The sequence below is a fragment of the Arvicanthis niloticus genome, chromosome 18 (assembly GCF_011762505.2).
Source record: "Arvicanthis niloticus isolate mArvNil1 chromosome 18, mArvNil1.pat.X, whole genome shotgun sequence".
NCBI lineage: Eukaryota > Metazoa > Chordata > Mammalia > Rodentia > Muridae > Arvicanthis > Arvicanthis niloticus.
The window spans coordinates 36,302,548-36,326,193 of record NC_047675.1 but is presented as its reverse complement, the minus strand read 5'-3'; the positions used below and the strand labels follow the sequence as shown (position 1 = coordinate 36,326,193).

Genomic DNA, 23,646 nt, shown 5'->3' with positions numbered 1-23,646 from the left:
TGAGTCTCACTAGCTTCATTCTTTAACTCACTTCCTTATCCGGATCCTGGTGGCTCTAATAAAACTTCTTAACTCCCCATTCAGTGTCACTACCCTAGTTCAAACGACCCTTATCACCTGCTTAAAGTACTACAAACCTCTAGCCCTGGCTTTGTCATAGTTCCAGTCTATTATAAACAGCAGGAAAACAAAACACACGCTTATGTGGGCCGTACTGCTGGGGCATCTAAGCAGTCTTATGAGACACAGCTTCCGATTCCTTCCTGCCAGTCAGTGGCACAGATCTTTCCTTGATGTCACCTCACGCACTAGAGTGACCCCGAGGATGCTGTGCTTCCAGTCAAGCTGGAGACCAGAGGACAGCAGGGGACAGAAGAGACAAGCTCCTGCTGCATTGGCTGCCTCCAAGTAGAAACCTTGGAAGTCCTGCTGCCTTCATTCATTGGCCAGTTCTCAGACATATGCTGTAGCAAAGCAGGCTGGGAAATGTAATGCAGCAGGGAATCCAGTTAAAATGAGTGCTCCTTTGTTGACTGTTGGTAGAGATGCAAATTAGCATAGTCATTGTTGAAAACATGGAAATTCTCCAAAAAAAAAAAAATAATAATAATAATTAAAAATGGCCAGACATTGCTGGTGTGTGCCTTTAATCCCAGCACTTGGGAGGTACAAGAAGGCAGGGCAGACCTCTGTGAGTTTAAGGGCAACCTGATCTATAGAGTTAGTTCTAGTATATCCAGGGCTACACAAAGAAACCCTATATCAAAAACCTAGATAGATAGATAGGTAGATAGGTAGGTAGATAGATAGGTAGATAGATAGATAGATAGATAGATAGACAGACAGACAGACATAGAGCCACCATACAACCCAAGAATTTTATGTCTGAGTCTTTATCCAAAAAAAATAAAATAAAATCAGTGTACAGAAGCAATCTATATGCTCACAATACTGAACCACCAAGGCAGGGAATCAACACAAGTGTAGAACAATGGGTGAACAAATACAGAAACTATAACAAATTCACACACACATATATACCATGTACATGCATATACATACTATGGACTACTATGCAAGGAAGAAAAGTCAACTGTTATTCATGAAAATATGGCTAACTCCAGGGGACATTGCATTAAATCAAATCAAATAAGTACAGAAAAAAACAAACATGATCTCATGTATATAGACGATCTAAACCAGTCAAACTCATAGAGGAAAAGAGTAGAGTAGTGGTTTTCAGAGGCTGGAGAGATGCTGGTCCAGTTTCAGCTGGATGGAACATGATTTCCAATCTGTACTCACCATGGCCACTGTGGTTAATAACTAAGTTTGGTACAGCAAGTTGCCATGGTTTCCATGTGTGTGTGTGTGTGTCCCTCATCAAGGGTCCATGTGTTGACCTTTGATCCCCATTCTATGACTGCAGGAGGATTGAAATCCAACTCTGGGGCTTATAGTTTGGGTCTTCGGGAGGTGACTAGTACAGATAAGGTCTAGAGCCCCCATGGTTGAGTTTCTGGTAGATTTGTAAGAAGAGGGGGACCTGAACACACAGATATCTGCCCCAAGACTCCCCCTGTAAGAATGTCATGGCCAAATTGGCACCTCACTCCAGGACAAGAATGAGGATAAAAAATAAATTTTTCTTCTGAAAAACTTACTTGCTCTATGGTATTGTGTTACTGGCAAGAGATGAACACAGTGTTAACAATCACTAAGATTAGATTTTTAAATGGTCTTGCTACAAAAAGGATGGTTATTCTGAAGTTGTCAGATGTATCCTGTTGTCAGATGTTCATGTATGAAGGTACAAGCCTTTCACCCAAATCGGGAGGCAGAGGCAGAAGGATCCTTGTGAGTTTGAGGTCAGCCTGGTTCACACAGTGAGACCTGGATGATGAGGGATGACCCTCACTGGATTACCATAGAAACAGATACATCACCTCCTGAAGTGATGCAGCAGGGAGTGCACACAACAGGCTCTCAGAAGAAACCATGAATCAAATCAAGGCTCTGACCTACCAACGAGTTTGTAAACCACAGAGGACAGACGAGCATGCTAAATAAGTCAATGGGGATCTATGAACACACTTCACTCGCACCCTGATTGAAACAAACTGACTCAGCAGAGGAACCCTGAATACTGACTGGGTTATTGGTGGCATTAAGGGGCCATGGTTGTGTTTACATTTTCTGGTGAGCCTATTAACATCTTATAGGGTCCTTATCTTTAGAGAGAGAGATTGGGAGTATTTGTAGTTGAAATAACATGGTATATGGATTCAAAATCCACTGTGGTAAGGAGCAGACAGATAAAGCCAGAGTGGTCATACAGTGGTCATCTGAAATCTCTGTGATGTGAAACTCAGTTCTCCAAATTCAAGCTTTACAGATGGTAATGCTTTCATAATAAAAAGGTCTTGAAGAGTTCCTTGCAACTTCCGCTCTCATGTTACATGACCTCCCCAAACCTCCATCCTCTCGCTCCTATAACCTCTTCCTCTTTGGCTGTTCCAGCAGCTTTCTCTGCTGGCCACAACCCCACCAGCCTTCTGGCGTTCCCCTGAGGTCCTGGCCAGCTCATTTCTGCAACAGGGATTTTATACTCTCTGTCCCTTCTCCCAGAAGGCACTTACCATAGGCATTTGCATGGCTGATGTTCACTTGGTACCCAAATGTCACCTCAACTGAGAACCCTTCCCTCACCCTCCTACTGAAGGAAAAGAATCTCCATCACTGCCTCTTCTATATCATGTCAGCAGTCGACACTGATTTACACAGCAACATGTCCACTTACTGCAGATCGTAAGCTCCATGGAGGCTGAACCTTGTTCCTTTAGCCACTGTGCTCTAGCTCAAAGAATCGGACCCCAGCCCAAACAACCCACCGAGCGAGCGAAAGAACATTATTTGTCTTTCATATGTTTGCTTGCATCCTGAACTATGAAGAGAATCCTGGAGATTCTTATCCGGCTAGTGAGCAAATGATACTCTATTAGTCCGGAAGGTTTAAAGGCAGAGATGTGGCTCATGGAAGGCACAAAAGCAAATGCAGATAGTGTCTATCCCAGATCAGAGTCCTTAGACATTGGTATCCTGGTTGAAACAACCAGAAAGGATGCTAATTTATAATCTATTCAGGACAGAAAAAGCTTCTTACATGTTTCTGTCTTTATGATCTATAAGATACACTCGAATTGAAAGAAAAATTACTTTATATTTTCTTAAAGTTAATTCTTCATGCTCTGTGTCATGGTGCCTGGCACTGTGTTAGGCTGTGGGCTTATGGGAAGGACCTACACAGAACTAGGAAGGACTAAATTTAAGCAATAAAAAATAAAGTCTGAAACAAAGAAAATTACTGATTGGGAGAGGCAGAGAGGATGAAAACGCCTATGATTCCAGCTAAGCTGGAGAGTCAGTAGTTAACATGGTCCTCAGTTACACACTGACTTCAAGGCTGGTCTAGTTGACATGAGACCTGGTCTCATACTCTCCCCTCCCCCAGAAGATTTTATAGTATCTATTCTTTAATTCAAAGTGTTGGAAATCTAGTTTATCATTATTATACATCTAGAGCACATAAAATATGATTTTCTCCTGCCCTTCTTGAGACATGTATTAAATTTCATAGGAAAGCCATTTTGAAAACTAATTGGGTATTTTCCCTAGAAACATACACAGAGAAGACAGAATAGCATAACAAATGCCAATACACCCATCACCTAGCTGTAATTTATGTACTTTCATTGTGGTTCCATAGAAACATGATTATTAAAATGCTGCCCTGCATTTCCTCCTCCCAGTGCTGCTACGGTCTCATGCTGTAGCTCTACACAAATATGCTTCCCTGACTCTAAGTCAGTGTTCCATGTTTCCGTCTGACCGAAGCTTAATATTTCCCCAAGTCAATTTAGCAATAAAGATTACAATCTAAGAGGTCAAGAAAAATAATGACAGGCTCCAGAATTTCTTGCTACTATTTAATAAGAACACTGACTTTTTTCTTTTTATTTATTTATTTTTTATTGGATATTTTATTTATATTTCAGATGCCATCCCCTTTCCCTATTTCCCCTCCCTAGAAAATCCTTATCCCATCCCCCCCTCCTCCTTTTTGACTTTATACAATTTTTAAAAATGTTGATCAAAGGCTTTATAAGTTTGGTAATGCTCAATAACAAGACGCCCATACAATCAGAAGTGTAACCCAATACCCAACCTAGATATACCAACTATCCGGCTCCATGTTTCTCTCTCTCTCTCTTTCTCTCTCTCTTTTTCTCTCTCTCATTTGTGGGAGGAGCTAAGGTGGGAGGAGGAAGAGGAGGAGGAGGAGGAGGAGAAGGAAGAGGAGGAGCTAGGAGAGGGAGGGAGACAAGACGGGGAGAGAGAGAGGCGGACATGGAGGTAGATGTTCACATGTCTCCCTCAGTCAAAGGTAGTTGGTATATCTAGGTTGGTATTGGGTTACACCTCTGATTGTAAGGGCATCTTGTTATTGATTATTACCAAATATATAAGCCTTTGATTAATCTTTAAGCATTAGAGTCTCATTTTTTTTTTACGGGGCCCACATGGATGGCGGGATGGTCTGGGCAATGCCCAGCCTTGCAGAGACAGAGTGGAAGATTGACAGAGCCATCTCCCATGCTGGCGTCTCATGGGTGGCAGGGCTGGTGTTTCTGGCGGGCCGTTTCTAGCTGCAGTGCCCACATGGCCTCTGGCCACTGAACATGGTGTCTTATCTAGCCAGATCCGCTGCAGCCTAGATAGTCAGCTTCACCAGTGGTGGCCAATTTTTAAATAATTATTATAACACTCATCTCCTAGTTCCTCCTCTCCTTCTCTTTCACCTCTCCTTACTCCTCCTGTTCCTCTCCTTACTCCTCCCACCTTAGCTCCTCCTACATATCACCCTTCCTGTTAAAATAAAACTTAAGAACACTGACTCTTAGATTTCTGTGGTGCATGATCCATGCACTGGTATTATTAGACTAATAACATATCCAGTGGTTTGGTTTTTTAAGTCCGTGTGGGAGGAGATAGGGAAAGTCACAGTGAATTGACTGCACCTGTTATCTGGGCATTTGGCATTCTTAGCAAGTGTCATGCCCAGGAAGCCGATCAATACATGACAGGGAAGAAATCGCATTATCATCTTTGGTGTGCTAATATACACAGGTGCTGATGATCCAGCTAAAAGGAAGTGAGCTTATTAAATGTGGCATGCTGAAGTTTATGTATCTCACCTTCCAGATGGAGTGAGGATGGAAAGTGAGCAGAGCAGCAGGGAACGCAGAGGCAAAATGGTGTGAACCCTTTGACTATCAATCTGGCCAACTGAAGAAAGAGGGACACCCAGCTGGCATGATTGACTTTTTCCTAAAGCAAATCTGGCTTCACTTCTCCTCTGCTGCCTTAGGGAACTGCATGGATGGTGCATGCCTGAACCTAGCTGGTCATTCTGTGCACTGGCCCTGTCAGCTTCCCAACAGTGAGGATGAGTGGGATGCTGAATACTGGATCCTGCTGGCAGCAGCGAGGGAAATTGACTCTGTCTTCAGAAAGAAGAGTGCTGTAAACTGGAGTATCACCTACAGCAAATCCCAACACAAAATCCCTTTTTTATTCCTATACTGGGAGCTGAGCTCGGTGTCTCATGCTTGCTAGCAAGTCCTCAATCAATGCTCTCTCTCTCTCTCTCTCTCTCTCTCTCTCTCTCTCTCTCTCTCTCTCTCTCTCTCTCTCTCTCTCTCCTCTCTCTCTTCTTTTTAAGTCAAGAGGCAGGGATTCTTGACTGGATAACTGGTAAGTTATCCAGGTTGGCTTTAAACTCACTCTGTAGCCCAAGAAGACCCTGACCTTGAGATTGGTCTGCTTCATCCTCTTGGGTAGTTAGGATTCGGAGCCAAGGCCACCAGGCCTGCTTATCAAATCTGAAAGGAATCTAAGATTGGGTAACTATATTTCTCCTAGGTAGCCATTACTCTCATCATGCCTCCTTATATATGTTTGTCAACTTCCAAGACATTAACTATCTAAAGGAAGTAACATTATAACAACATTTAACTTGTTTTAAATTAGAGGCTTCTAATAGACATACAATGTTGGATGAATGAAGTGTCAAGGGGGAAATTCAACATCTGGAGTGAGGCAAACAGTACAAAATGCAGCCAAGCACGAGAATCCTTGATGTGAATATTAGGATCTCACATTTATAAAGCAAATGCCAAAATATATTCCAACCATTACTTGTGTTATACATAAGCAGTATAGTGTTCAGCTTTTGCTTATGGAAACTTAAACATACAGAAGCCAACGGAATATCGTGACAGACTCCAGCCTACTTTATGTCACCCAGATTCACCAGTAAGCACCAACTGTTATTCTAGCTCCATCTTACCCTCCACCCACTCACCTCTCTACCATCTACAGTTTCTAAGTAGGATATTCATTGGCATTGGAAAACAGAAATATTAAATACACAGTTCTGATGGTTGAAATCGTGTAATGCATACACCTAATCATGCCTTCCTTAAACTAGAGACTATTCTGTCTCCTCAGTTACACTGTAGTGTATTCCCTCTCCTCTGGAAGCCCTGTGTTGAACTCTCTCAGTCAGAGCTCCTGCGGGTGGTGCAATGCCACCTTCCCCCCACCAGAAAACACATTTTCTCCTGCAAAGGAAGAAGTCAAAAATGGGAACGTGGGTCCCCAAATCAAACATGCTTTGCAGTTCAGGCCACACAGAGGCTTACAATCTGCTGTCCACAAAACAACAGGGCCAGAATGTGACACCCCAGCCACAGCCAAACCCAGGCTCCTTTTCTTCAACAGACAGCCTTCAGGTAGAGAACCTGGGGGCAAGGGGATTGATTCAACAGTCCACTGCGAAAAGCCTCACGTCTGATCCATCTTCTCACTTGCTTAGTGGTTACCAAGCACATCAGTAGTTCCACCAACACAACCCAAGAGATAAACAACAGTATGACTAGTGACATGTCAGGAAGCCAGCCACAGGAGACTGTGCCCCTGCCCTGCAGAAAAGGAGTCACGGTCACATTAGAAGTGAGACTGTTGGTAATGATATAAACAGTGCACAATAAGTATTAGTGGAAGAGAGGCAGTTCAGAGCTATCTTGTCTGTTTCATCTATTGATTCCAGCTACATACATACATACATACACACATACATACATACACACATACATACATACATACATACACACATACATACATATACATTATGTTATGTATGCTGCTAACGTTATCCTCAGCTCACCTCTTTTTGTTCTAGGGATTTCTTTGTTTTTGAGAGTTTCATATATGTTTATAAGGAAATATGATCACATCTAGCCCTTATTTCTCCATCCACGCCCTTACACATCTCTTTTCAGTTTGCTCCCTCCCAACTTCACATCCCTCCCCCCTTTTTAAGTCCATTTAGCACTGCCCATATATGCACAGGTGTGGGGACACCCCTGGAACATAGAAAGCCTATTGGTGGCCATATCCTCAAAAGAGGAGGATTGTTCCTCCCCCAGCAACTGCCACTCAGAAAGGGATGGTACCTGGAAACCATTCCTATCGTCACCTATGCTGACAGCTGAGCCCGTTGTTCACGTCCAGTTACGTGATGTTTTCTGTTCTACCTCCTTCACATGGTGGTGAACCCCTTTCCTCCCCCTCCTCAGCCCCAAGTTGGGCTCCAAATGGAGGAAACCTAACCAACAATCCTGTCTGAGGAGGGCAGCTACCCTCTGACTCCTGCATCCTTGCTTCAAGGCAAAACTGGGGTTCCTGTGACCTAGAAGAGCCTGCAGGTGTTGCTGAGGGAAAATGGCCTTATCTTTTTGTGTGAAGGCTCTTCCTTGGCTGTTTGTGTGGAGACGGGGTTCAGCTGACCAGGCAGCTCTCTGGTGTTAGCTCTTCCTTCCCTGCTGTGTTTGAGGGGGACTCTAAGGTAAGTCGGTCCTCTGTGGAGAACTTCATCTCGGCCTGGAGCCCTAGCCATGTTTTTGCTATGGCTGAGGTCAAGTGTGATCAATATTTGAATTTAGGTCTCTTTTTCAGGTAGGTTGGAATTTTGGAGGAGAGATATATGACAAAATAATTTCCCAAACATCCAAAGCCATGATCTTTATTCTTTTTCTCAGCTCACTGTATCCAGATACACTATACCTTTTCTTTATTGGTGGCCCTTTGACAGTATATATAGTATAAACCCGTTGGGTAAGAGAATAGCGGGGAACGTCCAGCAGGATCAAGCTTTCTCACAGCCTAGCGACTTAGGGCTCACAGACACAACAGTTCTCTGCTTATCAGTAGTAGTTCAGCACCCCTCCCTCCTATCTACCTCCCTCCTCTCTCCTCTCACTGCCACCATATCTACTAACAATGTCATCTACAGCGTCACCAATACCAGCCCTACTGCTATGTTTTGTTCATGGCTTGTCCTCTGGGATTCATAGGTGGGAGATTGGTCTTCAGCATAATGGCATTGGGAGGTGGTATCCCTTTAAGACATGGAGCCTGGCAGAGTGTGTGGAGGAAGCTCTTGTTGGTCCTTCTGCAAGTTGTAGCTTCCTTGATCACCATCCCATCTCTCCTTGATGCCATCCACCATGAGGTGACTCAGCTAAGGGAGTGGTGGGGCTTGCTGGACTTAGAGCTGTGCTATTTGGAATGTCAGCCTCTTAGACTAGGAGCTAGATGCATCTTTTTTTTTCCTCCACATGCTCACCCTCAGGTATTTCACCACAATAACAAAACCACCAACAAAACCCCAGACTAATACAACTACCACACCAACAAAACGCCATCACCGGTTTACTACCAATATCAAGAGCCAGCAAGACGCCCCTCCCTACCGATACCACCACCACAAATACCACGGACGCTCCCATGAACACTGGCAGCCCCATGAGTGTTTGGAGTCGAACTACAAAGTTCTAGAGGCACATGATCAGTCTTTTGCCAATGTTGTGTTACCTTGTTCTCCTCTGGAGTGAAGAGGATTCGGAATACAGATGGCACTCCAGGGGCTACCTTGTGGCCAATGTCTTTGGGGCTGATGATTTTAAAGTAAGGTGAGCTTTCTTCGACAACTTTTACCATCCTTGGGATCTGCAGGAGAAACACATGATGATGATGTTATGTATGAGAGAAAGGCGGAGGAGAAGCACAAACTTCAGAGTCGAGTACAGTAAGGCCTCTGTTCACTCCTTGCTGGGTCTATGGCCTTGATCAGGATTTCAGTTGCTTTAACTGCAGAGGGAAATCATATCCACCCTTATTCTAAGGGTTCAACAGTCAGTCTTTACAACACATTAACTCTACTTTTACCAACATTATTTATTATTCATGTCTGTTAGTATTCAAAGTCTGCGTCATTTTATAGATGAAATGACTGTCTTCTAAAACAGACTGCTCAATGCACACACACACACACACACACACACACACACACACACACACACCATGGGGAATGATTTACTTGAATTTTTTTGGTTTTTGAGACAAGATCTTCCTATGTAACTCAGAATAGCCTCAAACACACAGTCCTCCTATCTCAGATTCATGAGTACTGGGACCCTACCTGCTAAAGAGTATTTGTTAATGACTCAAAATAGTAGAAGAGAGTTAAGTACAACTAAGTTAAAAAGGTAAAAGATGACCTGAAGTCACAAGTGAAACATGGAGAGAAAGGAACTCCCATGACCTTGAAAAGATGTATAAAGAAACAGAAAGGGTAGAGAAAGCTCTTAAGAGCAGAGAGTAAGGCATCAAGGAACATGCATTGGTCCAGGTGTGGTGGCACAAGCCATTAACCACAGCACCCAGGAGGAGGTCAGCAGATGCTCAGGCTAGCTTGTCTATATATGAGAACCTGGAGGGGACCAGGGTCATGGCCCCAAGCCTTGAGAAGAGTCACATGATGTAGACACTAGGATTTTCGCATGGGGCTGCCAACAGGTTCGTTTTCTTATGTAGAATTCCCCTTTCCCCTCTTACTACTGTCTTACACTATTTCAGACAGGAAACAGCAGCATGTACGTTATGTTTCCGTTGTTAGGAGCATCAATGGGGCTGGAGAGAAGATGGCTTGAGCCCATGAGCACACACTCAGCTTCAAGCACCCACGCTGAGTGGTTTACAACTGCACATAACTTCAGATCCAGGATCATCTGACCCTTCTGGTCACCCCAGGCACATGTATGACCATGAAGGAAGAGGAGAAGAGAGTTTATATATGCCTCTTGGCATACAGCCTGGTGAGACTAAAGTGAGAATGTACCTGCCTAGCCTGGAGAAAGCTATCTGCTTGTAGATAATTGAACTTTTCCCAGTTGAGAACTTGTCATGGGGCCAACATTTTGGTTGTGTCTCATCCAAGAGGAGGTGGGTTATCCATAGATAGAACCTGTGCCCTTAGGAAGAGGAAATGTATACATTCCCCTACCCATGACTTCCTCATATATACACTTACTTCTTGTTTGGGGTCAGGCAGAATTACCAAAGGACCTTTAGCCTGGTTCTTCTCCATCCTTACTAGCCCAATAAAACCCAAAACAGTGTAAGACAGTAGTAAGGGGGGAAAGGGGAATTCTACATAAGAAAACGAACCTGTTGGCAGCCCCATGCAAAAAGTCCCAGTGTCTACATCATGTGACTCTTCTCGAGGCCTGGGGACATGACCCCGGTCACCTTCAGTTCTTTTTCATCTCTCTACCACCACCCCTTCCAGGTCCTGTCTTGAGCTTCTCTTGCTAATAACACTGCAGCCAGAGACAAACGCACAAACCCAGACTGTAAATGTACCATTGTCCACATCGTGGCTTTGCTGGCATTAAATCACCCTATTGATCTCTGAAAGGCATCGCTGAGTCCTTTAATGAGCTACTGTGCTGAATATCCCTCCAAGCCTTCCCATTTGCTTTGGGTTCCTGCACAGACTTATTTTCTCATTTGTCTTGTGGCTCAACTCTCTTTCTGTGTCCACATTCCTAGATTCCCATTTGCCTTCCTCCTGGAGTTTCGGGCTGCAGAGGTGCTCTCCCTTCACACACCATCTGGTTATTTCTGCACTCAACTGTGCTTAAAATTCCACGTAACCATTCTTCCATTATTGCCAGGTGTCAAGGAAAACCTCTGGCATTGACTTTTTTCCTTCGAAAACAGACCTCAGTTTATCTTTAAAGAAAAAGACATAAGGCTGGGGAAGAAATCCTCAGTTTCAGTTACAAAGGGACATGGCACGGATAATAGTGAGAGAAACCTTCTGTACACCATGTCCAAAGGCTATTTCATATAACAGGGAGAAGACCTCAAAAGAAGAACGATTCACAAGTTATAGAAGAGAAGGCTTTTAGAAATACAGTTTGAGGAATATGAGTATATATGTTCACATTTGCTAGTTGTTAGAGCGAATAATACCTTGAATTGGGGTAATGGGGTCTATGATTCAGAGTATGTCTGCTCTAGTCGTATCAGTTCAGTCTCAATGAGAGCCTAGCTGGTCAGACACAAGCACTCCCTGTCATTCATCAAAGCCACACGTTTTGCACAGGAAGTTGGGGCGTGTGGCTGAAGAGGTGGCTCAGCAGTTAAGAGCGCTGGCTGCTCTTCTGGAGGACCTGACTTTGATTTTAAGCACCCACATGGTGGCTCACAACCATCTGTAACTCCAGTTCCAGGACATCTGATGCCCTCTTCAGGCCTTTGTTGGCAATAACATGCAGGCAAAACCCCCCACATACATAAAATAAAAATAAATAAACAGGTTTTTTTTTTTTTTTTTAAAGGAAATTGGAGCACTCGTTGGGAGTTTGCCTTCTGTTGGGCACTGCACTGGACGGTACAGGTAGCATCAATCAGACCTAGCTTTGTGTTTGTGAAACTTGAAGTCAAAGAGCACGTTTGCATATTATTTTCCTGTGTCCATCAAATTAAAGAGTATATCTAAGACCCGGCAGGATCCAGCTTACTGAACCCTTCCTCCCGTGTTCTGGAAAACATACTTACTTTGTCATTGTTCCTCAAAACCAATGGCACTTCATAGACTTCACAGGGAGAATAGTTCTGGAATATGATTTCCGATGGGAACGGCTGGAATAAGGCCTGATCCAAGTCAACTTTGGAAAACTGCAGTTGGGAGACAAAATTATTCATACTGTGGGACAGTGGCAAAGGTGACTAGGGTTAAGTAATGCAAAGACCTATTAAAATAAAGAACACGGGGCCACTTAAAAAGGGAACCACCATAACAGTTAAAATTAGTGAGATTGTTTTCATTGACTTTATTATAAAAGAAGGGAGAAATTGGGAGCTGGCTCTGTCAGTATAGAGCTTATAGCACAAGCATGAGGATCTGAGTTCTGATCCCCAGGATCTACTTAAGAAGCCAGGCATGGTAGTGCATGCCTGTCATACCAACACTGAGGAGACAAAAACAGGTAGATCTCTGGAGCATACTGGCCAGGAACTACTTCCAGACCTGCCGGGAGCCAACCACCTCGCCCCCGGCTTGGGGGTGAGAGGGGGAGAGAGAAACGCAGCTGGTTCTTCTTTCTTCTCCTCCTCTCACTGTCCGGTTCTTCTTGAGGCAGCCCCTATGCTACTGTAGCTGACCTGCAGTCAACATCCTGGCCCTAAGACCAGCAAGGTGTTAAGTAAATAGCCTTGTACTATCCTAAAAACTTCTGAGGGTAAGAGACTGCAGGCTTAGGTGATTAACACCTGTAGCCTAACAGCAGAGGATTAGGCAACATGGCCTTTGTTCTATCTCAGCAGGAACTACTGGGCTCTAACTTGCAGGAAGAAAAGACACTTTAGAAAAGTTACTATAGAGTTTATTAAGTGTAAAAGGTATCCTATGAAAGCTATCTGAGGGAAAACGTGGAAAGGTCCTGAGTGGGGAAGAAGAAAAGATTCTAACAAAGTAAAAAACCTAAGGGAGAAAAATTCTAGGCAGGGGGAAAGGAAAGGGCGATGGGGTCTAACTAACTGACTAGTCTAACTCACCATTCTAAGACACCATTCTAACTGCTCATTCTAACTTCCTATTCTAACTGCCCTGTGTTCTCTTTGTCCTCAGAACTTATACATCTTTCAGAGTACATGGTCACGTGTTACAAGGTTCATCACAAGTTCACACCAAAATTCAAGTCATAAATTGAAATAGAAGTTTACAACACAGAATGTTTACATGAATACCCATTAGGAGTAATTATCTAGCTAGACATTATTCATCACCTGTCTAGCTCTACAGGTTCGCAGAAAGTTTGAAACTATAACTTAAGAAATTAGTGAAGTTTTGTATAGATAAACCCAGGCAATATTTTCTCTTCTGTCCTGGTACCTATAATAAATTGTGGATTCCCTCTAGTAACCTAGGCTAATGGTTTTATGACCTCTTGGAATGTGCTCTGAGCAGGAGAAGGTCCAGTTACTATCTCTCTTGGGACAATTAACTGATAACAGGAGACTGGCAGAGTTCTCACTGCAGTTTGACTATGCCTAAGGGACTTAATAGCAGTCCCGATATAAAAGAGCTTAGTAATCACTGATATAATTTTAGGAATTCTTATAAGATCATCATTAAGACTTAAGAAGTCATCTATTTGTCTATATAGTATCACTACAAGACAGTACATCTTCGTGGATCTGCAGAGATCTGCTACAAGGGGGTGTGCTATTGCTTTGTGATTGTTACATATGTTTAATAATAGTAATAATGGGAAAAGCATATTAATAGCAGGAATCTTTCCTAAAATCACGTCCACCACAGCCTTGCTAATGGGGCACACTCATCGCAGATTATATAATAATCCGAGGCAAGCATTTCAGGATGATTGATCATCTGCTCATTATTAGCTTGTCCCATTATGGCTCCCGACACAGACCCCATTAAGAGAGCCTCAAAAAATAAGTTGGATGGTTCCTCAGACGCAAGACCTAAGGTTGGACTTTGGGACTGTACTTTCCTGTGTGCACACAGGCTCATGCACATACATGTACATGCACGCACGCACGCACGCATGCACACACACACGCATGCACGCACATGCATGCTAAAAGTCCACTTAGTTCTCTGCTAAAACAAAAAATAATCTAATAAGACTACTAACCCATACTTTGAGATGTAAACATGGTAAACAGGGTCTTTTGAGTCAGCTACTCTATGACAATAACTGAAGAGTTCTATCAACAAATATCTGCTCGGCCATACCACTAACAAGATCACAAGGAATTTCTGCTCCGGGTGAAAGCAGATAGATGGGTATAGATAGCACAGTGGGTAGAGACAATTAGATTACACCTGCCTCCATGCATTAGACTGGGGGATCGGGACTGGGATATGTACTCTTGAACCTGCAGCAAGGCTAGAGAGACAGAGACTGGAGTTCCAATGCTTGTCAAGGAAGGCTAGGACTCTGATGGGCTTTGCTTTCATTGACCTGTGGCTGGATGCCCCACAGGATAAGGATGGACTAGGGTCCCTCAGTCCATCAGTACTCATCTTCAGTGAGGTCTGGCACAAATAACCCGATCCCTCTGAAAGAAGAGAGAGCCACCACAGGATTTGGATAATTTATGCCATCTTCCATTTGTGAAATTTTACAGCACAAAACCAAGAATGCTTTGTAAGGTGTAAAATATTTGCAGATTGTAATTCTATCAACCAGCCACAAATGCAAGGAAACGGGATGGCATAAATGAAAGCCAGTAGGGACAAGAGGCAGTGGACAGAGCGGTGTGACCCACTCTTTGTAACAACAAGCAGGGTCAGAAATGGTAAGGAGGTAAATTCAAATCCTATACCTTACATGATAATGAGAACTTGGAGAGGGGGGATTCACCAGAGTGCCCACCACTGAAGAGTTACTAGCATTGAGATGGGTTAAAAGAACATTCAGACCATGAAAACAGATAGAGACAATAGAAAATGCAGAAGAGAATTAAGATTGGCAGGCAACAGAAATAGGTGCCTTTGGAACAAATGGGGAGGAGGCATCGTTGATAGAACAATGGCAGAGAGGTTGCTACAGCTGATGACATGTGGGGTGGTGGGCTGTGAGAGGCAGCTGGGCGCCTGGTTGAGCACAGGCCTCGAACCCCAGACCCTAATGGGATGGAAGGTGTTCAGCATTGCTCCTGGCTCCTGGCTCCTTTTACTCAGCTTTAGCTCTCCACAGCCCCTCCCACAGAGAGGTCTATGGCCATCAGTCACATGGAAACAGTGCCTCAGGCTCTCCCACATGTAGACGAGTTATCTCCAAGCTCTCAGACCAAGCCAATAGGGGTTATCTGCTGCCAGACCCTAACCCACCCCAAAACTGTATATAAGGGCTCTATTTCGGGGAAGTAAAGGTGTGCAAGAATCATCCCGTTGTCCAAGAGTTTCTGTCACAAAAGCTGTAACATTTGGGAAGAGATCTTCTCTCCTGAAGTGCTTCCGAGACCCTCCCCTTCTCACCAGCTAGCCAGCACCTCACCAGCCCAGCCCAGCCAGGCTCAGCACAGAGGGACACATACGGCACCTGGGAGTGATTTGGCTGCAACAACGGAGATGTGAGCAGAGGCAGCAGTGGAGGTGATCTCCCCTCCCTGCTCACACTCTATCCCCTTGGCCTGGACCCCCGCACCAGGCAGGCCGGAGATAGTTGTGGGACACCCTCTGGAACAGGGACCCACAGCTGGTGCCCAATGCAGGGCACGAACCCAAGACCCTGAGATTAAGAGTCTCAGCAATGACTGAGTCAAGGCAAACATGCAGGAGGCCCTGTGAACTCAAGTCAGGTTAAAAAGAACTCCATACCCAGGTAGATAAGTGGTAAAGCCATTGAAAGCAGAGGCATAAATGTGTGAGAGATGCTAACAGAAAAAGGAGAGGATGCTTTTTAGGCAAGAAACAAGAAGTGTTGACTGATAAACATAATTAACAAAGGGTAAAAGATATGAAATAATATCATTTAAAGCCCAGGAAAACAAGACCCAGCCAGCCAGCCTTCTGCAGAAATAATATCCTCTACCCTAGAAAACTTCCTTCAACAAAGAAGTTAAAACATTTTTAGAAAGACAAAATTTATAATTTTAACAGTTTACAAAGAAAAAACACTTAAGGGAATTCCCATAGAGAGAAAAAACTATTTTAGATCTTCAGATGCAGGGGAAGGAGGGAAGGATGATAAAGGGGTAGGTGACTAGCCAGGAAATAATGAATGTGAGCCAGGCAGACAATAATAGTAAGGACTTGCTTATTGGTGGGACATGTGCACCAGCTGGGCACCCCATAGCAGACCCAGGTTGGTCACAGCCTGATTGCTTCCTGTACTACTGCAAGTTTCACTGGGTACTTACTTATTATCAGAGAGACTACCAACATCATAATATGAGGGAAATTAAGCAGAAATGAAAGGGCACATCTTATCATCTCCACTCACAGAAAGGAAAAGTAATCTACTGTGTAAACAGTGTGTTGGTAATTTTGGGGGGAGAGAGGAGAGGTTGTGACCCCCCCAGAATGGGTATGAGTAACCTTCTTGGGGGAGAGAGTGGTTATATGAACATGTTTATATTCATAATATACAAATACACAGATGTAACACACATTTTTTTAAAAAAAGGAAAACTATCTGTACTCTCCCCCCCCCCCATGAGCAGGACTGAGAGACCTTGGTTGCCACAGCAAGGTCAAGTGACAGGATCTAGGTGGAGTTACCCACCTTGGCTGCCCGGAACACAGCAGAACTGCCCCTGGGCTTGCCTTGAGACATCTCCGGTGTGACCTGGAACTGACTATGGATTATCCCACCCATCTGAAACCAGGAGGGGTTGTGGGTTGGGTCTTCCCCTTTAAATTGAGAGCTGAACATTAAAGCTTTGGGCCTTGATCAGAGAACTTTGTCTTGGCCTCATCTCTTCTCGTCCTCCTTCCCCCTTCATTCCCAGCCCCCCTTTCAGGTGAATCCAGTTGACTTGTGGCCGCGGGCGGCTACAACTATCCTCCTTCCAAAGACATGCACAAGTTCATAAAACTTCACTGAGAATCATGGAGAAGTCCCACTGATCAAGGACATCGCTCAGTGTTAACAGACAAAGCAGCAAGGCCAGGTAGAATCCCCTTCCTTCAAAGATGGGTAATAATAACAATCATAATGATAAACTGAGCTAGGATATACATACATACACATATGTATGCATATATACATATATGTTATAATACTTGAGAAAGAAAAAAAACATAGCAAATGAAGAATTTTTAATTTTATATGTGCCTGGTGTGGTGTGGGTGTGGGTGTGTGTGTGTGTGTGTGTACAACTATATCTGTATATCCTGGCTCACAGGCCAGAGGTCAATGTTGAGTGTCTTCCTCTATCACTCCCCAGGGTTTCTTACTGAAGCTGGACCAATCGGGTAGACTGTCTGATCAACAAGCTCCATTCATCCGCCCGTCTATGCCTCCTCTGCTACAGATGCGTGCTACTGAACCTGGCCTTTACATGAACACTAGAGATGAAGACTCAGGTCCCCAGCTTCCTTGGCAACCACTTTACCCATGGAACCATTTCCTCAGCTCTTGAATAAAGAACGTGTGTCAGAAAATTACTGCCAGTGAGTAATGAAAGTTCTGTGTGTTTGTTTGTTTTTGTGGTGCTGGGGACTGACCCTAGCTAGGCTAGTGCTCTATTTCTCACCTATATCCTCAGCCCCACAAAGCAATGAAAATCTAAGCCATGCCACATCACCAAACTTTAAAACACCACAGGAAAACAGTTATTTAAAAAGCACAAAACAAATATTCAAGGATACAGGGAAGGCATAGCAGCTAGAAGAGATGAAAGTGCAATTTGCCTTCCAATAAACTCCGAGTTTCCAACGTGTCAAGTTCCTTTCCATGTGCTGAGCACAATATAGTGAACAAAGCCACCAACAGCCCTGTCCTCACAAGGCTGATGTGTAACCCTTCCCAGGCTGTACACTTACTTGTCCTTCTAATTGGAATGCCCTTTTCCAAACCTTTGCATGACTTGCTTCATACATCTGTCTAGCTCAAGGGGGCTTTTCCACAGCTTCCTATGTAACAGGGCAACCAATCTCCCTGTTGTCTCATGAGAACTGTTTCTGTGTGTGAAGAGAGGTGTCTTAGTTAGGGTTTTATTATTATTATTATTATTATTATTATTATTATTATTATTATTGCTGTGAAGAGACATCATGACTACAGCAACTCTTATAGAGAAAAACATTTCATTGGGGCTGGCTTGCAGTTCAGGACTTTAGTCCATTATTGTCATGATGGGAAGCATGGCAGATGCAGGCAGACACAGTGCTGGAGAGCTCTGGCTTCAAGTGAGAAGCCCTTAATGAACAAGTAACGTGGAGAGTCAAGAGCCCATGTCACCCTCTACGTACATGCACGTGCACTGCCCATCACACATATACATACAAGCACAAACACACACATGCATACCACACATACACATGCCAGAGAGAGACAGAGACAGAGGAGAGAGGAGGGGAGAGGAAAGAGGAAGGGAGGGCAGATGAGGGGAGGGGAGAGAGGAGAGGGGAGAAGGAAGGAGGAAGAGGGGAGAGGGGAGAGGGGAGAGGGGAGAGGGGAGAGGGGAGAGGGGAGAGGGGAGAGGGGAGAGGGGAGAGGGGAGAGGGGAGAGGGGAGAGGGGAGAGAGGAGAGGGGAGAGGGGAGAGGGGAGAGGGGAGAGGGGAGAGGAGGGGAGAGGGGAGAGGAGGGGAGAGGGGAGGAGAGGAGAAAAGAGAAGAAAAAGAGAAGAAAAAGAGAAGAAAACAAATAGGCTGCTTCTGTGGTCACCAGTTCAATAGTCTCTGTGCTGGTGACTGAACTGGACTGGCAGTGGGGGAAACAGTGAAAGTGGTTTGACTGAAGATGCATTTGTGAGAGTCAGGGGAGTTTGCAGCACTTGCTGCTAGATTTTGACAGTGAGAGATAGAAATATAATAATATATATGTATATATATGGAGAGAGAGAGATATCAGGGGTAACTCTGAAGTGTTTGGAAAACAGGATGCATGTAGTCACTATCTGCAGGAGGTAAGAGGCAAAAGAAGAAACAGGCTTTGAGAGACAAAGCTCAAGTATGCACCTGGATCTCCAACATATCAAGTGTGAGCATGCGATATAAATGTTAAGATCAGACTCAAACATGTGCGCTGGAAACGGAACGCAGTGGAAACGCAGGTACCTAGCAGATGGGAGGCACCCGTGCACCTCTCCAGTACCGAACATCAAATGCATAAATAAGAAGCAGTAGCAGAGAATGAAAGACGCCATTCCCCTAGAAAGGGTCACCTAAGGCACAGCTTCTTAACCTGTGAGTTGTGACCTCACATGGGGGTCATGTAATAGAATATAAAGGGTCATGAAAAACTTGTGCACCATATAAGAGTTTTTTGAGTGCATGACCCCAGATTCAAAATCGAACACATAATGAACCCGAGGTGTTTCTGGCAGCACTGGCCTGTGCTGTACCGTGTGACTTTACTGCAGCCTCGGCTCTAAACACGCCATGCATACTAATGAGATGGATGCGCATGCATCACACCACGCTGCTGTTGCACCGTGCCACTCGAAGGCTGCCTGGAAACACTATTCTACGCTATGAGTTACAACGCTTTTACTAGACATACAGTGTTTTCTGGTCCTTTAGAAATGGTTACTTACAGAAAAGGAAGACCTGTAATATTTTCCTGCAATTGCACCTCAGCACAGAAGTGTCAAATTAGTGCATTTCTGGACCAGACTGCGCAATTTTAAAACCTGTCTTTCTATTGCTGATTTGAGATTTTAAAAAAAAAAAAAAAAAAAAAAAAGTTAAAGGAATTTTGGCTTAGAATTCATATAGAATTCCCAGCAACTTCGGAATGGCCCTAAACAGGTTTTTGCCATCTTGTGCTTCAAATTTCTGAAAAGCGGCATCTGAACGCTGGGGATTATGATACCAAAACATCAATCAGCTCGGAAAAAGGTTGATGAGCCCCTCCATTCGTAGCTTATTTAACCAAGGTTCACTCTTAATGAAAAATAAACAAGCACATCCATCTCATTAGTATGTAAATTTGCTTCCATATTTAATAAGTGATTAAAATTGGGGGCCAGCAAGATGGCTTAATGAGTAAAGGCACTTGTTACCAAGCCTGAGGATCTGTGTCGGATTTCAGGGACCCACATGTTGGAAGGAGAGAGCTGACTCCCACCGGTTGTCCTCTGACCTATGCACACGCACCATGGAGGCATGCACACATGTGCACACACAATAAATAAATAAGATGCAATAAAAAAAATCAAAGGAAATGATAAAATGTCAAGTAGTTGTTTTACCCTTCATTCTTCATCACTGATTATCAGAGGTTTGCTTTGCATACCTATCTTTTCTGTAAGTATTTTATTTTTAAATTATTTTTAGTATGCGAAAAGGGACACAGTGTTCGTGTGTGCTTGTGCATGTGTGTGTGTGTGTGTGTGTTCAATGCTGCTTGCATGTGCATAGCACTTGTGTAGATGTGAGAAGAGATTCTGAGGTATCAGTTCTTGTCTTCCTCCTTGTTTTAGGCAGAGGGAGGCCCTGGTTTGCTCGGGCACACTCCAGGTTAGCTGGCTCACAACTTCTGGGGATCATCATGCCTCTGCTGCTATCCCCCAGGCGGAACACTAGGAATAGAGACTGTGCTACCATGCCTGCCTTTACCTGGGTGCTGGGGATTAGAACCCAGGTCCTCATGTTTATGCAGCAAGTGTGTTACCTACAGTGCCATTTCCTCAGGTTTGTTTTACATACTTATCTTCTATGCTTAATATGATAATGTTCAACTTAATATTTTTTCAGGCATTAAAAAAGGGGGTGGGTCATATGTCAGCAAACATGCTTTTGAGGCTATGATCTAGAAATGAATTTAGGAGAGAAAGGAGAGTATCAGAAAAAGAAGGAAGATTCCAGAAGTAAAGTAGGAAAAGCAAAGTCAGTGTAATCTATCTGACACTAATGGATTACAAGGTTCACAAGAGAGACACGGCTTCAGATGGCTGGAGCTGAGCAGAGTCCGCTGGACTGGACTTGAGAGAGGAAGATGCAGAATATAAAAGAAGGGACACAGGACAGCCTACTCAGTGTCATTTCAATAAAGCAGATGAGCACAAAGTGAAAAGTGGGTTGGAGAGGAAACGCCAGAAGAACAGCAGTCAAGGAAGGCACGATGCATCCATAATTGATGCTCCTGAAGGGGGGAAAAACCTCAGAGGAACATCAAAATGGTTGAAATGTTAAGAAAGAAACCTCCCACAGATAAAACAAGGAACACAGTGACATGGGAAAACCCAGTCATGTCTGAGCAAAGTACTGAGCATGTATGAAGGACACACAGTCTGAGTGTGCAGAATGGAGTGTGACTGTGCCCCTGAGGTGAGGGCTGAGCCAGCCTTTCAGCCTCTGTGAGGCTGTGATCATCAAATGACAGAAGATCATGAAGTGAAAATACCATGGAGTTGTTAAAGGGAAAACCCATAACTTTAGAATTGGGTGGGAAAGAAATCTGCAGTTAAATTAAGAGGGCCATATGCAAACAAGGTCAAAGACATGGAGCCAAGATCTGTAAGTTCATCTAGAAGCTGATGGTCCCCGGCATGGAGTGAGATGGTTCAAATCCAGAGCACACAGAAACAACCAAGAGACCTGAAAGGAGTGGGAGGGAACATAAAGCAACCTGGTACTCTCGTCCTTCGCAGCAGTGCTCAGTGCAATACACTAAATGGGGCTACATTAAATGTACCAACAATTCCAGCCTACTCTGCCAGTCCCTCGGAAGAGAGGAAAGAAACCACAGGAAGAGGAGTCAGCTCTGGGAAACACTGTTCCTGCTCAGATGTAAAGGGTATTTGCTGTGGGGGAAATGTCATAGGCAAATAAAGACAGCAATGTTAAGAACAGTGGGGTCCTGTAGGTCCTAGACAGTCAGAGCAGAGGCTTCAGAGACCAGGTCCCATGGGGAATGTAGCTCAGACAACTCAGGAGGAGCTGGGATTTTGAGGGGGGTCCACCTGCAGACACCCTATCAATGGAGACTCATAATTTATGCAGAAAAGTGAAGCATGTAGCTTAAGAAATTAACTAAAAAGTAGGGAATAAGATCTTTAAAAACAGTGATTAGTTTTAGTTTTATGTGTATGAGTGTTTTGCCTGTATGTATCTATGTGCACTATGTGTGTGCAATGTCTACAGAGGCCAGAAGAGGGCAGTAGATCTCTGGAACCGTAGATGTTTATGAGCTACCAAGTGAGTGCCAGGGAGTGAACCTCTTCCTGCAAAAGTAATAAGTACTCTTAACTGTTGGGTCATCTCTCGAGACCCAAGTTCTTGTTCTTCTTCTTTTTCTTCTTCTTCTTTTTAAAAGATAATTATTTGCCCCTAAAGGCAAGAACATATAGCCTACACTAAAATACAGAAATGTGAAACATCGCTATTTTTTAGTCTGAAAGTTTCTTGGAAAATGGGCCAAAATCAGGCAGCAAAGGCTTACTTACCTCCCTCCCTTCTTCACTAGTGGGCAGTTCTGGTGAGGACGGATGGCTTGTGGCTCAAAGGAGATAACCTAATTGGGCTTGGCTGATATAAACCTTGGAATTACTCTTAGGCTGTAAACAATTGTATCAAATACTGATAAAGTAACTAAAGAGTGAGTAGAATTAGTCAAAAGTGATTTTAAATAAGGTTTGCTCTTATTAAGTATAATGACTTTACTGCCGTGTCATAGAGGCCAACAAATAGAAAGGGAAGCAACCCAGGATGGGATTGGCTGGCCCAGAAACTCTGCTTTCTCCTTATCATCTGTTGTTCTGAACACTGATACGGTCTATATTCAGCTTGGTGTGCTTTTTAAAAAGAGTGTATTTTGATTTTTAATTATGTGCATATAGGGAGTGCAATGCCTACAGACGCCAGAAGAGGGCATTAGATCTCTTAGAGCTGAAGTTACAGGAAGTTGGGAGCTGCCTGACCCGTTGGGTACTGGGAATTGAACCTGGGTCCTCTACAAGAGCCACAATCCCTCTTAACCACAGAGCCATCTCTCCAGCCTTTGACGTACCTTTTGGTGTGTTGTTTCTCCCATATCTAAGAGTTCGGTGATCTGTGGTCGGCATATGATTCGTGTACTTGCCAATTTCTGCTCTGTGGTGAGGGACATCTCTTTCAGGAACTCTGAGGGTGTCAGCTAGAATTCAAATAAGAGCCCCGTTCAAACATGGTTAAGCTGAGGAAGTGTTCTCCTAAGCACTGGTAATGAATAATTTGTATGTGCAGCTCTCAGGGTAATTGTGGGATGCCACTAAGTTCCCTTATAAAATATTGATGATAACTAAATTATAGAAGAGAAATCCCATGCACTTCTGAGGTCTTTGTACAGCAACTGAAAGTGACATATACTAGCACATCTCTTTTGGGTTTGAAGGAAGCACACAATAGAAACCTAGAGAAAATGAGTTAAAGAACTGCATAGGAAGCTGTCCTAAGAGCAGAACACCCCCAAAACCAAAACAAACAAATGAACAAGTATAAAAAAAAACCCACACATATTTAAAAAAAAAAAAAAAAAAGCCACTCCCAG

At 43.8% G+C, this 23,646-nt stretch overlaps 1 protein-coding gene across 2 annotated transcripts in view; it reads right to left on the bottom strand.

Moving 5' to 3' along the window:
• Positions 1 to 23,646, bottom strand: part of Hydin (HYDIN axonemal central pair apparatus protein) — a 360,278-nt gene that overhangs the window by 303,647 nt on the left and 32,985 nt on the right. For both annotated transcript variants that reach the window (XM_076915883.1, XM_076915885.1), the window contains exons 3-5: positions 23,128 to 23,253; positions 12,031 to 12,150; positions 8,998 to 9,132 (exon numbers count right to left, since the gene is read on the bottom strand). In XM_076915883.1, coding sequence (XP_076771998.1) covers positions 8,998 to 9,132; positions 12,031 to 12,150; positions 23,128 to 23,253 — 381 coding nt within the window. The remainder of the gene's footprint in view (positions 1 to 8,997; positions 9,133 to 12,030; positions 12,151 to 23,127; positions 23,254 to 23,646) is intronic.